Here is a 16,251-nt window from a genome sequence, read left to right on the forward strand (position 1 = left end):
GCCGGTGGTGGTACAGCGGGGTCACAGAAGGCATGATCACTTCCTCAGAAAGCCGGCAGTGGCAGAAGTGGGGCAATGCTGCAGTCCCAGGGTGCGATGCTGTGCGTCCAGTGTCGGCGGTGAGGCACAGCTGGAGCAGGGTCCCTTCTTCAGGATGCCGGCGGCAGAAATGTGGCGACGCCGCGGTCCGGTGTCCATGGTGAGCAGAGCCGAGTGCATCACAGGTTTCCCTGCAGCAATCTTCTTGAAGCCATGGGCCACCGGAGGCTTCAGGAAAATGGCCGCCAGAGGCCACGCGCGTGCAGATTGAAATCTCGGCGGCCATTTCCCTGAAGCCGAGTGCCGCCGAGATTTAAATCTGCGCACGTGCGGCCCCCAGCAGCCATTTTATAGGTAGAAAAATATCTCTTTTATTCCTTAGAATATGAGGACATACATTGCACACAGCAGTGTATCAGTAGCACCTGCCTGTGGGGTTAGTGGCTGCAATCGCTTTAGCTCCTGCCTGTAATGTAATGTCATATCACAAGATGTCCAATTAAAAATTACCGGTACAAAAACACACCGGGCCTCGTTTATCAAAACTGTCTTCTGTGTTGACCATAGTGACAAATCAGAGCTCAGCTTTCATGTCTTAAACTGGTCTGGAAAAATGAAAGCTGCGCTCTGATTGGTTGCTATGGGCAGTCTAAAAGAAAAAAAACAAGAACTGTCATGGCTGCCCATAGCAACCAATCAGAGCTCAGCTTTCATTCCATGAAGGGCTCTGGTAAAATAAAATCTATGCTGGGATTGGTTGCTATGGGCAACAAAGATTTTCGTTTAGATAGTTTGGATAAATGAGGCCTGTGAAATTAAAAAATTGTACCCCCCCAAAAAAACACATAAAAAAATGGCAGAACTATTGAATCATTGTGGGCCATAATCCATCTTCTGACATTCACCCGCAGCGATTATTGGGATCAGGACCTGTCTTCACTCGCAGAACCACCGATAGCTGCAGATATCTGCCCGTCTTGCAGCGTGTGCTGTCAGCTATATATGTAAATGGGGTCTGATAGCGTTATCTGTAGATTAGGGATTAATTATCAGGAGTTGGTTCAGCCTCAGCAGATGAGGACACATCTTGATGCAGAAGCGTTGAAGCCCTAGCGGCTGATAACAGAGGACAGTAGCTGGCAGTGAGATCCGGTAGAAGCAGATATTTGGGGGCCTCACAAGGTAACAGCACATCTGAAAAAAATGGTGAATGTCACTGCCCCATATTACCACTCACTGAAGTGTGCCCGTTACCTGAAAATCTTTTTTTAATAATTAGTTCTCAATGCACAAACTTCCACCTGAGTTAATGGGGTTATTATCACCTTCATGAATGGATTGTGCTTGTAAATACAACCAATTTTGCAATTTACTGCTCAATTAAATTTTCAACCATTCTAGAGATATTAACACTTTTCTTTAGTTTACAGCTCGTTGCCAAGGAGACCGACCTCCGCTGCTAAAAAGAAGAACATGCAGAGAGCTCACAAGCTCTTTTCTAGATAGCTTGTAAGCGCTGATTTGAAGCTGGCCAGAATCAAAGGAGAAAGCTGTGTGAGGCAGAGACAGGTGTTATATGCACTATGTGTCCCCCAGGATGCGCTCAGAAGCGTATTGAGGCCCCCAGGATGTGCTCAGAAGCTTATTAAGGCCGTGGGAGTGCATTGCAGTCACAGGCATAGCTGTGATTGCAGTGCAAAATAAAAGTAAGTTTGGACTTGGGCAAGCTATTTTCCCAAGGCAGATTTAAGAAAACCCGGCATGGGCTTTTATTTTTGGAGCGAACTACAGGGTGGTAGTGGGGCGGTTCGCTCCCTCCAGGCCGGGTCTTAGGGAATGTGCACACGCTGCGGATTTTGCTGCGGAACCGCAGCGTTTCCGTAGCTGCGGGTCTGCAGCGGTTTCCCATTAGTTTACAGTACAATGTAAACCTAGGGGAAACGAAATCCGCAGTGCACATGCTGCGGAAAAAAACGCGCGGAAACGCAGCAGGTGAAAACCCGCAGAGGAAACCGCAATAGAAACCGCGATAAATCCGCAGTAAAAACCGCAGCGGTTTTGCACTGCGGATTTATGAAATCCGCTGCGGAAAATTCCGTAATGGAATCCGCAGCGTGTGCACAAGCCCTTACAAGTGGCCCATGGCCACAGATCCCATTTTAAAAGCCCTGCAGCAAAGGGTTGGGTGTATCAGTCTTGGTTTGCAAACTTGCAGAGCAGGTGGCTCTGCGGAGCTCAGCCGGTGTGAAGTAACATGGAGCCAAGTGAAGCCAGAAGGCCTGGCACTCCTGAGAGTAGCACGGTGGTGCAGTCGCCCACAGCAACTGGTCTCGGATACGGACGGTCTTGTTTCCTGGCTGCGATCCAGAGGATACCATTTTTTTTTTCCGTTTGTGAGCATGTTGGGCATTAAAGACACTTTGTTTTGAACTTTCCTGTGGTCACTGCCTGTCTGTCACAGTGCACCAACCCCGCTGCACTACAGCTGCTACCTACTAATCCCGGCCAGCTTCAGAGCAGTGCTTACAAGCTGTCTATAAAAGAGCTTGTGAGCGCTGCGCATGTTCTACTCTTTAGCATCGGTGGTCGGTCTCCTAGGAATTGAACTGTAAGCAAAAAGGAAAATGCTAATATCTCAAGAACGGCTGCGAATTTTAAAAAGCAGTAAATTGCAAAAGTAGTTATTTTTTAAAGCACTATCCGACAATATCTGCCTGTTAAGATGCGAATAACCCTATAATTTTCACACATAATAAAAATAAACAGAACTGCAGTGTACAGCATGGGGGAGTAACAGAACATCAGACTGCACCTCATTGAGATATAGCATAAATGTACATTCCTGTGTTTAAGGAAAACATGGCCCAAAGTTAAATATGTTGGCACATTGGTGCCCAAAATTGGGGTGGTGGTGGGGAGACACTTGAAGTTCTTGGCCGCAAATAAAATAAAAATGGTAACAGGGTCATTTTATAATATTGGTCTCATTTTATGGGGTCCTCTGATGCTCCAGGACCTAGCGCAATCATCGCTAGTCAGGCCTCTTCTCCAAAAATACTCTGTGCTGCTGTAACACTTCCTCATACTTAGGCCGGCGTCACACTCAGCGTATGTAAATACGGTCCGTTTTTTACGGCCGTAATACGCAGAAATGTTCCCAAAATAGTGATCCGTATGTCATGCGTAGGCAGGGTGTGTCAGCGTATTTTGCGCATGGCATCCTCCGTATGTAATCCGTATGGCATCCGTACTGCGATATTTTCTCGCAGGCTTGCAAAACCGACATCTAATGGATTTATGTGCTCAAATGTTCGTTAAAACATATATACAGTATATATATATATATATATATATATATATGTCATTGAGACACATATATATATATTCTGTATTTATATTTAATTCAGCGCGATATATGTGAAAAGCCGGTAATTCAATTGCCGGCTTTTCATTTCTCCTTCACAAACCCGACATGATATGAGACATGGTTTACATACAGTAAACCATCTCACATCCCCTTTTTTTTTTGCATATTCCACACTACTAATGTTAGTAGTGTGTATGTGCAAAATTTGGGCGCTGTAGCTGCTAAAATAAAGGGTTAAATGGCGGAAAAAATTGGCGTGGGCTCCCGCGCAATTTTCTCCGACAGAGCGGTAAAGCCAGTGACTGAAGACAGATATTAATAGCCTAGAGAGGGTCCATGGTTATTGGCCCCCTCCTGGCTACAAACATCTGCCCCCAGCCACCCCAGAAAAGGCACATCTGGAAGATGCGCCTATTCTGGCACTTGGCCACTCTCTTCCCACTCCCGTGTAGCAGTGGGATATGGGGTAATGAAGGGTTAATGTCACCTTGCTATTGTAAGGTGACATTAAGCCAGGTTAATAATGGAGAGGTGTCAATTATGACACCTATCCATTATTAATCCAATTGTTCGAAATAGTTAATAAAACACACACACATAATTACAAAGTCCTTTAATGAAATAAAGACCCATGTTGTTGTAATATTTTATTAGACTCTTAATCCACCTGAAGACCCTTGTCACCTGAAACAAAGTTTCAAAAAAACAAACAACAATATTCCATACCTTCCGTCATTCTGTCCCACGTTGTAAATCCATCTGAAAGGGTTAACTAATTTTACAAGCAGAAGCCTGTTAATGCAGCAGCTTCTGCCTGTAAAACCCCGGGTACTGAATGGAAAGCAGCACCCTGCTTTCCATTCAGTACCCGGGGTTTTACAGGCACCAGCGAGTGCATTAGTACAGCTCCTGGCTGTAAAATGATTTAACCCCTTCAGATGGATTTACATCGTGGGACATAACGACGGAAGGTATGGAATATTGTTTGTTTTTTTAACTTTGTTTCAGGATGATGGTCTTCAGGTGGATTAAGAGTCTAATAAAATATTACAACACCATGTGTCTTTATTTCATTAAAATACTTTGTAATAATGTGTGTTTTATTAACCATTTCGTACTATTGGATTAATAATGGATAGGTGTCATAATTGACGCCTCTCCATTATTAATCTGGCTTAATGTCACCTTACAATAGCAAGGTGACATTAACCCTTCATTACCCCATATCCCACCGCTACACAGGAGTGGGAAGAGAGTGGCCAAGTGCCAGAATAGGCGCATCTTCCAGATGTGCCTTTTCTGGGGTGGCTGGGGGCAGATGTTTGTAGCCAGGGGGGGCCCAATAACCATGGACCCTCTCTAGGCTATTAATATCTGCTCTCAGTCACTGGCTTTACCACTCTGGCGGAGAAAATTGCTCGGGAGCCCACGCCAATTTTTTCGGCGATTTAACCCTTTATTTTACAAGCTACAGCGCCCAAATTTTGCACATACACACTACTAACATTAGTAGTGTGGAATATGCAAAAAAAATAAGGGATATGAGATGGTTTACTGTATGTAAACCATGTCTCATATCATGTCGGGTTTGGGAAGGAGAAATGAAAAGCCGGCAATTGAATTACCGGCTTTTCTATAGAACACCGCTGCGTATTTCTCGCAAGTCACACTGCTGGTCCGTGTGTAATCCGTATTTTTCTCGCCCCCATAGACTTTCATTGGCGATTTATTTGTGCAATACGGTGACAAACGCAGCATGCTGCGATTTTGTACGGCCGTACAAGACCGTATAATACGGATCAGTAAAATACGGCTGATAGGAGCTGGGACATAGGGAATAATTGGGCCGTGTGTTAAGCGTATTTTACGGGTGTATTTTCTGCGCTCATACGTCCGTAAAACTCGCCAGTGTGACGCCGGCCTTACTGAAGCTCTCCTTCTACCCATTCCTCCACTGAAATATCTTCTGATGAGTATGTGGTCACTGTCTCCAGGAACCTCAGCACACTCCTCTCCTGCTATCATTACGAATGATCTGTAAGTATCAGCGATCTTAGGAGGCAATGAGTGCAGTGACAAAGTATCAGCCCGAAGTGAAGCCTGGGTTTGATAAGCTGCCGGGGCCAAATCCTGGCAGACAGCAGTCTCTTCTGATCTCACCACATTACTATCACTGGATCTCTAGAGCACTTTGATGTGGGGTTGATACTGGCAGCATTGATGTCCATGCATATATGTCACCTTTCACAGACTCATGGTGATCAGTGTCCACTGCCCATCGATCATACTGGAATAGGGAATTTAAAACAAGTTATTTGCCACAAATTAGTATTTTTGCTTTATCTGGTGTAAACGCCGCTGTTCTCCTGAATCCGATGATATTTTTCTTTTGTTCCTACGCCTATCCGTTCCTGAGATATGGCCCTTTGTTCCCTGTATTTACAAGAGGGTGTGATACTCAAGAAAGGTGTTAAGGGTCACGCCCAGTTGGCTGAAAAGACAAGATTTATGTATAGATAAAAGTGGGCCATATCTCAGGAACAGAGAGGAGTAGGAACAAAACAAAAACATAGCCGGACTCAGGAGAACAGCGGGATTTACCCTGGATAGCAAAAATTACATATTTATGGTATGTGACAGGTCATTTTTGCGGCTATGTTCACGCTTGCATCATGTTTTCCTTGGCGTCTGAGAGAGTGTAGCGTAATGTCTCCAGACACAGAGTCAGAGGAGGCCATTTACTTTATATCAATGCCAACCAAACCTGCAGATTTCAGTGGCACCATAGAGTCATCTAATTTGTATGGGGTGTTTACTCTTCGAGCGAAAAAAGGATCGGGCTGTTGGACTTCAATATGACCCATCTTCTTATTAGCTGTTAACGACTTATTCACCTCTCCCCATTGAAAACACGACATGCTGAGCCCAGTGTGCATGTGTATGGGGCGAATAGGTATAAAATATTCAATCAGTGGGGGTCCTACAGGTAGACCCCTATCATTCAAACTGTTATAACATTGGCAAGGGTCCAGTTAGGCGGACCCCAAAATCAGTAAGCATTTTACTGAGATGACATCTTTTACTACAATGCAAATACATCTAAACCCTAGAAGCGAGGACTGTGCAGCATCGGATCCCCACTAATGCTAACTGGTGATGTTATAAAAGGGGTTGTCGACCTTTGAGAATATTTGTTATTCTCGCTTAAATGCATGTATTGATGGCTAACCATCATTTTTGTAATTGGCTTTCATTAAACATTTTACACCGTTTGCCTTTTACAGTCTCCGTGTTGCACTGTCTATTGCTGGATGCGGAATGGATTAACTGAAAATCCGTCAGTGAGCTCCTTCTGATGGTCTGGAAGGAGACTTTGTAACTCTTATCTTTTCCTGACGTCCACTCAGCTATTTTATGACCACAGACCACATCAAAGTTAAATGTGCAGGGAAAAAAAAAACAAACTTTTTTTTTAGCCCAAATACATTAGTTTAAAGGGGTTGTCCGGGACTTTTATAATGATGGCCTATTCTAAGGATAGGTTTTCAATATCTAATAGGTGGGGATGCCACCAACTGACCAGATATTGATGCTCTATGGCATATCTTCCCAGGCATATGAACGCTGCAGCCAGTGATTGGCTGCAGAGGTCACATGTGTATAAAACTGGAACAGGATGTACAGAGCTGCAGATCTGGCCATTCATCGGCTGCAGTAGTTACACGATCATTCATACAGGATGAGTGGGATTGATAGGTGATAGGATTATTATCTTACTGCCCATGCTGAGACTTTTTTTTATTAATAGGAGTGGACAACAAAACCCCTTTAAGCATGATGAACGATCCTTATTCTCACTGATCCCCCTGCACTCGTGTACCCACACTGCCCGGATTCCCGCTGCTCCAGGGACACGGAGAGGTGAGTATTGCTTCTTTTATGTACGATGTCATTAAATTGGGGAAATAATCTATTAGGACACTTAGGACACAGGATACTGAAAGCAGACGAGAATTTATAACCGACTAACAGAAAATAACATTATTACACACCATTTACATATAATTCAGTAAATTGTCTGCTGGCACAAAAAAATACATCACATTATACTTAGTATTTGGTTCTGCTCCTTGTCCTTTCAGGGTCCGGCCTCATTCATATTGACGAATTACAGATCCATAATACAGTGATCACATGTTTTAATGTGCACTGTATCACGGCAGCATCATATGGCGGCACACATTGTACTGAGCTGTGTCAAATGCATAACACATTATACGTTTGCTCTGTTATTCCAGAATCTAAAAGTATTTATTTTGTTTCCTATTTACTTTTTATGTCCAACTGAGAATCCGTTACCAACATACATAGAATTCATCTAGGTAAAAAGTCGGTAACTTTGTAAATACAATGCATTACTTATCCTGTATTATATTCCAGAGCTGCACTCACTATTCTGCTGGTGCAGTCACTGTGTACATACATTACTGATCCTGAGTTATATTCTGTATTATACTCCAGAGCTGCACTCATTATTCTGCTGGTGCAGTCACTGTGTACATACATTACATTACTGATCCTGAGTTACATCCTGTATTATACTCCAGAGCTGCACTCACTATTCTGCTGGTGTACACGGACTGCAGCAGGAGAATATTGAGTGCAGCTCTGGGGTATAATATAGGATGTAACTCAGGATCAGTAATGTAATGTATGTACACAGTGACTGCACCAGCAGAATAGTGAGTGCAGCTCTGGGGTATAATACAGGATATAACTCAGGATCAGTAATGTAATGTATGTACACAGTGACTGCACCAGCAGAATAGTGAGTGCAGCTCTGGAGTATAATACAGGATATAACTCAGCATCAGTAATGTATGTACACAGTGACTGCACCAGCAGAATAGTGAGTGCAGCTCTGGAGTATAATACAGGATGTAACTCAGGATCAGTAATGTAATGTATGTACACAGTGACTGCACCAGCAGAATAGTGAGTGCAGCTCTGGGGTATAATACAGGAGGTAACTCTGGATCAGTAATGTAATGTATGTACACAGTGACTGCACCAGCAAAATAGTCAGTGCAGCTCTGGGGTATAATATAGGATGTAACTCAGGATCAGTAATGTATGTACACAGTGACTGCACCAGCAGAATAGTGAGTGCAGCTCTGGGGTATAATATAGGATGTAACTCAGGATCAGTAATGTATGTACACAGTGACTGTACCAGCAGAATAGTGAGTGCTGCTCTGGGGTATAATACAGGATGTTACTCAGGATCAGTAATGTAATGTATGTACACAGTGACTGTACCAGCAGAATAGTGAGTGCAGCTCTGGGGTATAATATAGGATGTAACTCAGGATCAGTAATGTAATGTATGTACACAGTGACTGCACAGCAGAATAGTGAGTGCAGCTCTGGGGTATAATACAGGGTGTAACTCAGGATCAGTAATGTAATGTATGTACACAGTGACTGCACCAGCAGAATAGTGAGTGCAGCTCTGGAGTATAATACAGGATGTAACTCAGGATCAGTAATGTAATGTAATGTACACAGTGACTGCACCAGCAGAATAGTGAGTGCAGCTCTGGAGTATAATATAGGATGTAACTCGGGATCAGCAATGTAATGTATGTACACAGTGACTGCACCAGCAGAATAGTGAGTGCAGCTCTGGAGCATTAAGACATAATTCTGCATTCTGTTGTAAAAATAATAAAATTGTGTGAAAGTGCAAATGTGAGGCTAACTTTCTGTAATGCAATATCCATGAGGTCAGTGGTTTCCCTCACCTTGGAGCTTCGGAGGATACTGTATATACTGTATATACCATTCCACGCAGGAAGGAGCATGTCAGTTACGTTTACATGGTCATTGACCCTTCAACAACAAAGAAAGATTAATGTTAAAAATCAAAACGTGGAAACTAAGGACGGAGACCTTTGTATTGCATAGATTATCCGGCATCGGCCAATGATATTTACAAATTATTCTTCCAGTCGCTGCCAAAAATTGCAGCATAGCCTGGCACCGGTGTCACCAGATGGGTTTTCAGTAGCTTGTAGGTTTTCCACAATGCACCCCAAAATATTGCCCTATTCTAGTCACTGTAGAAGCACCATGGTGAGGCCTGAAGTCAGACCATCCTGTGACTGCGCTGGCCGAGACCACCTTGGATGAATAACTTCAGTGTCCTAAGTAACTCCATGTCAGTTGTGAATGTCATAGTGTGTGATCTACTCAGAGGGTCCGTCCGATGCTACATCATCCCGTTCAGTTTGGTCCATTCGTAGATGTCCTGCTCGCACACAATGTCCGAGTTGATGAGCAGGTAACGGTCACCGACGCAGAAATGTTTCTGACAAGCCGCGCACTTGAAGCACTCCAAGTGGTAGACTTTGTCCTTCACCCGCATGGTCATTTCGTAGGCTCGGATCCTCTTGTCACATGAGGCGCACAGACCGTCCTGGCCAAAAAGCCTGGAAATAGAATCACAAACAGGGTACTGATAGGGGCAGCACACAGTGGTAGGAGTCACGGCGGCCACCATGGGAATGGTCCAATGGATGATACAATTTGGGATAACGGACTGTACGATGGGGGGATGACGGGCTGTACGATGGGGGGATGACGGGCTTTACAATGGGGGGATGACGGGCTGTACGATGGGGGGATGACGGGCTGTATGATGGGATGACGGGCTGTACGATGGGGGGGGATGACGGGCTATACAATGGGGGGATGACGGGCTGTATGATGGGGGGATGACGGGCTGTACGATGGGGGATGACGGGCTGTACGATGGGGGGATGATGGGCTGTACGATGGGGGGGATGACGGGCTATACGATGGGGGGATGACGGGCTATACAATGGGGTGATGACGGGCTATACAATGAGGGATGACGGGCTATACAATGGGAGGATGACGGGCTGTACGATGGGGGGATGACGGGCTATACAATGGGGGGATGACGGGCTGTACGATGGGGGGATGACGGGCTGTACGATGGGGGGATGATGGGCTGTACGATGGGGGGATGACGGGCTATACAATGGGGGGATGACGGGCTGTACGATGGGCGATGACGAGCTGTACGATGGGGGGATGACGGGCTGTACCATGGGGGGATGATGAGATATACAATGGGGGGATGACGGGCTGTACGATGGGGGGATGACGGGCTATACAATGGGGGGATGACGGGCTGTACGATGGGGGGATGACGGGCTGTACGATGGGGGGATGATGGGCTGTACGATGGGGGGATGACGGGCTATACAATGGGGGGATGACGGGCTGTACGATGGGCGATGACGAGCTGTACGATGGGGGGATGACGGGCTGTACCATGGGGGGATGATGAGATATACAATGGGGGGATGACGGGCTGTACGATGGGGGGATGAAGGGCTGTACGATGGGGGGATGATGAGCTGTACGATGGGGGGGGATGCCGGGCTATACAATGGAGGGATGACGGGCTGTACGATGTGGGGATGAAGGGCTGTACGATGGGGGGATGACGGGCTATACAATGGGGGGATGACGGACTGTACGATGGGCGATGACGGGCTGTACGATGGGGGGATGACGGGATATACAATGGGGGGATGACAGGCTGTACGATGGGGGGATGACGGGCTTCACAATGGGGGGATGACGGGCTGTACGATGGGAGATGACAGGCTATACAATGGGGGGGATGATGGGCTGTACGATGGGGGGATGATGGGCTGTACGATGGGGGGATGACGGGCTGTATGATGGGGGGATGACGGGCTGTACGATGGGGGATGACGGGCTGTACGATGGGGGGATGACGGGCTATACAATGGGGGGATGACGGGCTGTACGATGGGCAATGACGGGCTGTACAATGGGGGATGACAGACGTGCTGTACGATGGGGGATGACGGACGGGCTGTATGATGGGCGATGACGGGCTGTACAATGGGGGATGACGGGCTGTACGATGGGGGGATGACGGGCTGTACGATGGGCGATGACGGTCTGTACAATGGGGGATGACAGACGGGCTGTACAATGGGGGATGACAGATGGGCTGTACGATGGGGGATGACAGACGGGCAGTACGATGGGGGATGACGGGCTGTACGATGGGGGATGACGGACGGGCTGTATGATGGGCGATGACGGGCTGTACGATGGGGGATGACGGGCTGTACGATGGGGGATGATGGGCTGCGCAATGTGGAATGATGGGCTGTACAATGGGCGATGATGGGCTGTACAATAGGGGATGATGGGCTGTACAATGGGGGATGATGGGCTGTACAATGTGTGATGATGGGCTGTACAATGTGTGATGATGGGCTGTACAATGGGGGATGATGGGCTGTACAATGGGGGATGATGGACTGTACAATGGGGGATGATGGGCTGTACAATGGGCTGTACAATGTGTGATGATGGGCTGTACAATGGGGGATGATGGGCTGTACAATGTGTGATGGGCTGTACCATGTAAGATGATGAACTGTATAATGTGGGATGATGGGCTGTACAATGGGGGATGATGGGCTGTACAATGTGTGATGATGGGCTGTACAATGGGGGATGATGAGCTGTACAATGGGGGATGATGGGCTGTACAATGTGTGATGATGGGCTGTACAATGTGTGATGATGGGCTGTACAATGTGTGATGATGGGCTGAACAATGTGTGATGATGGGCTGTACAATGGGGGATGATGGGCTGTACAATGTGAAATGATGGGCTGTACAATGGGCTGTACAATGTGTGATGATGGGCTGTACAATGGGGGATGATGGGCTGTACAATGTGTGATGGGCTGTACCATGTAAGATGATGAACTGTATAATGTGGGATGACGGGCTGTACAATGGGGGAGGATGGACAGCACAATGTGTGATGATGGGCTGCACAATGTGGGATAATGGGCTGTACAATGTGTGATGATGGGCTGAACAATGTGTGATGATGGGCTGTACAATGGGGGATGATGGGCTGTACAATGTGAAATGATGGGCTGTACAATGGGCTGTACAATGTGTGATGATGGGCTGTACAATGGGGGATGATGGGCTGTACAATGTGTGATGGGCTGTACCATGTAAGATGATGAACTGTATAATGTGGGATGACGGGCTGTACAATGGGGGAGGATGGACAGCACAATGTGTGATGACGGGCTGTACAATGTGGGATGATGATGGATTGTACAATGTGGGATGACAGGCTGTACAATGTGGGATGATGTTGGATTGTACAATATAGGATGATGGGCTGTACAATGGGGGGTGATGGGCTGTACCATGTAAGATGATGAACTGTATAATGTGGGATGACGGGCTGTACAATGTGGGATGATGGACAGCACAATGTGTGATGGGCTGCACAATGTGGGATAATGGTCTGTACCATGTGTGATGATGGGCTGTACAATGTGGGATGATGGGCTGTACAATGTGAGATGATGAGCTGTACAATGTGTGATGACGGGCTGTACAATGTGGGATGATGATGGATTGTACAATGTAGGATGACGGGCTGTACAATGTGGGATGATGTTGGATTGTACAATATAGGATGATGGGCTGTACAATGGGGGGTGATGGACTGTACCATGTAAGATGATGAACTGTATAATGTGGGATGACGGGCTGTACAATGTGGGATGATGGACAGCACAATGTGTGATGGGCTGCACAATGTGGGATGATGGGCTGTACCATGTGTGATGATGGGCTGTACAATGTGGGATGATGGGCTGTACAATGTGGGATGATGATGGATTGTACAATATAGGATGATGGGCTGTACAATGTGTGATGATGGGCTATACAATGGGGGATGATGATGGGCTGTACAATGTGAGATGATGAGCTGTACAATGTGTGATGACGGGCTGTACAATGTGGGATGATGATGGATTGTACAATGTGGGATGACGGGCTGTACAATGTGGGATGATGGACAGCACAATGTGTGATGGGCTGCACAATGTGGGATAATGGGCTGTACCATGTGTGATGATGGGCTGTACAATGTGGGATAATGGGCTGCACAATGTGGGATAATGGGCTGTACCATGTGTGATGATGGGCTGTACAATGTGGGATGATGATGGATTGTACAATATAGGATGATGGGCTGTACAATGTGGGATGATGATGGATTGTACAATATAGGATGATGGGCTGTACAATGTGTGATGATGGGCTATACAATGGGGGATGATGATGGGCTGTACAATGTAAAATGACTCTACAATGTGGGATGATGGACATTACAATCATACAGTATATCGCTTGTGCTCTACAATGTATGATGACGGTATACAGAACGTAAACCATTTTTCTACCTTAAGTAATCTCTCCGGCACAGCTTGCGTCCTAATTTGTAGTAAAGTCTCCTCCCGACTTCCCCTAACCGGCATCCACACAGGTCACAGCTTAGACAGTCCTCGTGCCAATATTGGTCGATGGCCTTTAGGAAGTAGCGGTCCCCAATATTTTGCTGGCAACCCCCACATGTCAGAAGTGAGGGTGGGATCTGCAGGACTTCATCCACGGGCTCACTGTTGGGAATAAATATTCACAGAGGTCACAGTGTGTGGACATTGTAAGGTGTCTTCCCACATCCTCCCATATCACCTGCCAAGGAGAAGTCATTAGCGGTGAGGACCACCAAGTGGCTGTCACCTCTGGATGAAGGTCACCCACCGGGGGCAGAATGGCCGTGTGAACACTGCACTACCCGCACTTGGGAATTTTAACACAATAGTGTGGCTTAACTATTTCTTTACCTAATGGGCCAGTGAGCGTCCTATTCCTGAAGCCATCGGAGAACTTCCTATCCCCCAACCAGAATTCACAGATCCAAAAAGCAAGACGAGTAAAGCACGTGGCCCGATGGAGTAGCACATGGCGTCCACTCTGCATCCTGACCTCAGGGACGTATCTAGTACTAAACCATTTATGGAGGACTGACGGTATTGGCAAGAAACATTCACCTTTTTAGGAAAAAATTCCAAACAGCTACTAAATGTCTCACCTCTAATCTGGGGTCTTCCTGACTAATACTGGGGTACAGAATGCTGACTTACCCCCCGGGAGTGTTTCTGCACTGTAGGCCATCAGTAGAGGTCTCTGACAGTAGCTTACACCACTCTCCCTATGAAGAACACATGCGCACTGTGCTGAACTGAGCGTGCATGTGGCTACGACCATTACTCAAGTTGTGTGTAGCATAGTGGTACTAAAATATGGCACCAATATCAGATCCGAGGGGGTCTCCAACCACTATAATCAGGGTTGCATGATTGAACTGGTTGCAGTGATCCTCAGAACGTATGGGGCCACTCCACTTCTCATTTTACATGGTAGGGCAGTTACTATAAGGGGCCGCCTCTGTGGCCCCCCAACTAAAAGCTGTCATCTGTGAAGGGCTTTGGCAAGGAGTCCTCAATCTCCCTACAGCAGGACAAGAAAGACGCTAAATAAGTGAAGAAACTAAAATCCGATGGCTCCTGAGGTCTAAATCACAGTGCCTGGGATACAGGGGTATTGGGGTCCAGAGGCAAAGACCACCCCTGGTTCTCACACACCCCCCAGTCATGCATCAGCTTGGAAGATAGGAAACGATGGGAGCAGCAAAAAACGAAAATATGAAGTTCTGTTCTCCGCTGATAAGTTGTTCAAAAGTTTATTCAGCTGCTTCATAAATGTATGGGAAGGACAGTGACCACTGGAATGACGGCATTACAGACAGTGCCGGACTGGGGGCCAAGGGGCCACCAGTAACCAACTCCAGGGCCCCACTTTTCAGCTACATGAAAATGTGACATTATCCTCAATCACAAATCTATATAACAATGAACTGGATGGATTATTAGATAAATAAGATGCTGAATGTCTGTACATAGTGATTCATGTATACTGTGCCAAGTATTGCTCATATAAAAGGGGGCGGCCCACCGGAGGATTCTCCTGTCCTCCTACCGGCCAGTCCGAGCCTGGTTACACATCTGGCAGATCTATCTCTCTGTTGTAAATCAATGTTTTCTATATAATAACTATCTAATCTTTCATAAATATGTATCTATCTACTATCTATGCATCTATAAAAAAAAATTGTAGAAAATGTAGGCAGCTCTCCAGGAAGTATTCAATGCGAGAAGTTCAAAAATGTATTTGCCCATGTGTAAAATAAATGGTTGCATTGAATATTCTTTGGAGCTGCCTACATTGTTTTGTATTCCTATCTACGGTATATTAGTTTTTACCTACAATAATATTCAACATGTTATCTTTCTTTTCCTTTCTTTCTTTCTCTCTATTTTTCCTTTCGTTTTATTTATTTTTCTCTTCTTATTTTTTACGTCTATTTTTCTTGCGTTCCATTTTTCCTACTTTTAATGGCCATGAAGCTATGTGCCAGAACCCAACTACTTTCTGTTTGACACATCACCTTTCTGCCAGGCAATTCAGGGTTAATCACGTGCATACAGCCAAGGGGGAGATTGCATTTTAACCCTTTCATTTGAGCTCTTTGACTTTAAGTTGACGTCTAGGTTTTACCTGCAATCCCCTCTAAGGGCTTATTCACATGTCCCGATTTCTATGCCAAAACCCGGAGCGGACGACTGATACTTGTTCTGAGTTTTGGCATAGAAATATTGATGAAATACTGATGTGTGAATAAAGTCTTATAAATCTCATAAGTATCAGTCTCTGCTACATCTCATCTCCCGGCCCTGGACAACTGGACACGATGTATCAATCTCCTGCATTGTGTTCGGCGTTGGCATCCCATGTGTTACTATGTATCGTGGGCATTGTTGGG

At 46.0% G+C, this 16,251-nt stretch overlaps 1 protein-coding gene and 1 long non-coding RNA gene across 5 annotated transcripts in view; one reads left to right on the forward strand and one right to left on the reverse strand.

The window, feature by feature from the left end:
- Positions 1-16,251, forward strand: part of LOC143806460 (uncharacterized) — a 30,821-nt gene continuing 14,570 nt past the window's right edge. Inside the window, exons 1-2 of one of the 2 annotated variants that reach the window (XR_013221464.1) lie at positions 1-199; positions 7,215-7,327. This is a non-coding gene — a long non-coding RNA (uncharacterized LOC143806460). Of the gene's footprint in view, positions 200-236; positions 1,222-7,214; positions 7,328-16,251 lie in introns of those variants that run through there. The other variant, XR_013221463.1, reaches the window with a different exon arrangement.
- LMO2 (LIM domain only 2) overlaps positions 8,054-16,251 on the reverse strand; it is a 75,221-nt gene continuing 67,023 nt past the window's right edge. For 2 of the 3 annotated variants that reach the window (XM_077287018.1, XM_077287019.1), the window contains 2 exons: positions 13,769-13,984; positions 8,054-9,897 (listed from right to left, as the gene is read on the reverse strand). In XM_077287018.1, coding sequence (XP_077143133.1) covers positions 9,678-9,897; positions 13,769-13,984 — 436 coding nt within the window. In that variant the 3' untranslated portion in view covers positions 8,054-9,677. The remainder of the gene's footprint in view (positions 9,898-13,768; positions 13,985-16,251) is intronic. The other variant, XM_077287020.1, reaches the window with a different exon arrangement.

This window comes from Ranitomeya variabilis, chromosome 2, assembly GCF_051348905.1.
Source record: "Ranitomeya variabilis isolate aRanVar5 chromosome 2, aRanVar5.hap1, whole genome shotgun sequence".
Taxonomy (NCBI): Eukaryota; Metazoa; Chordata; class Amphibia; order Anura; family Dendrobatidae; genus Ranitomeya; species Ranitomeya variabilis.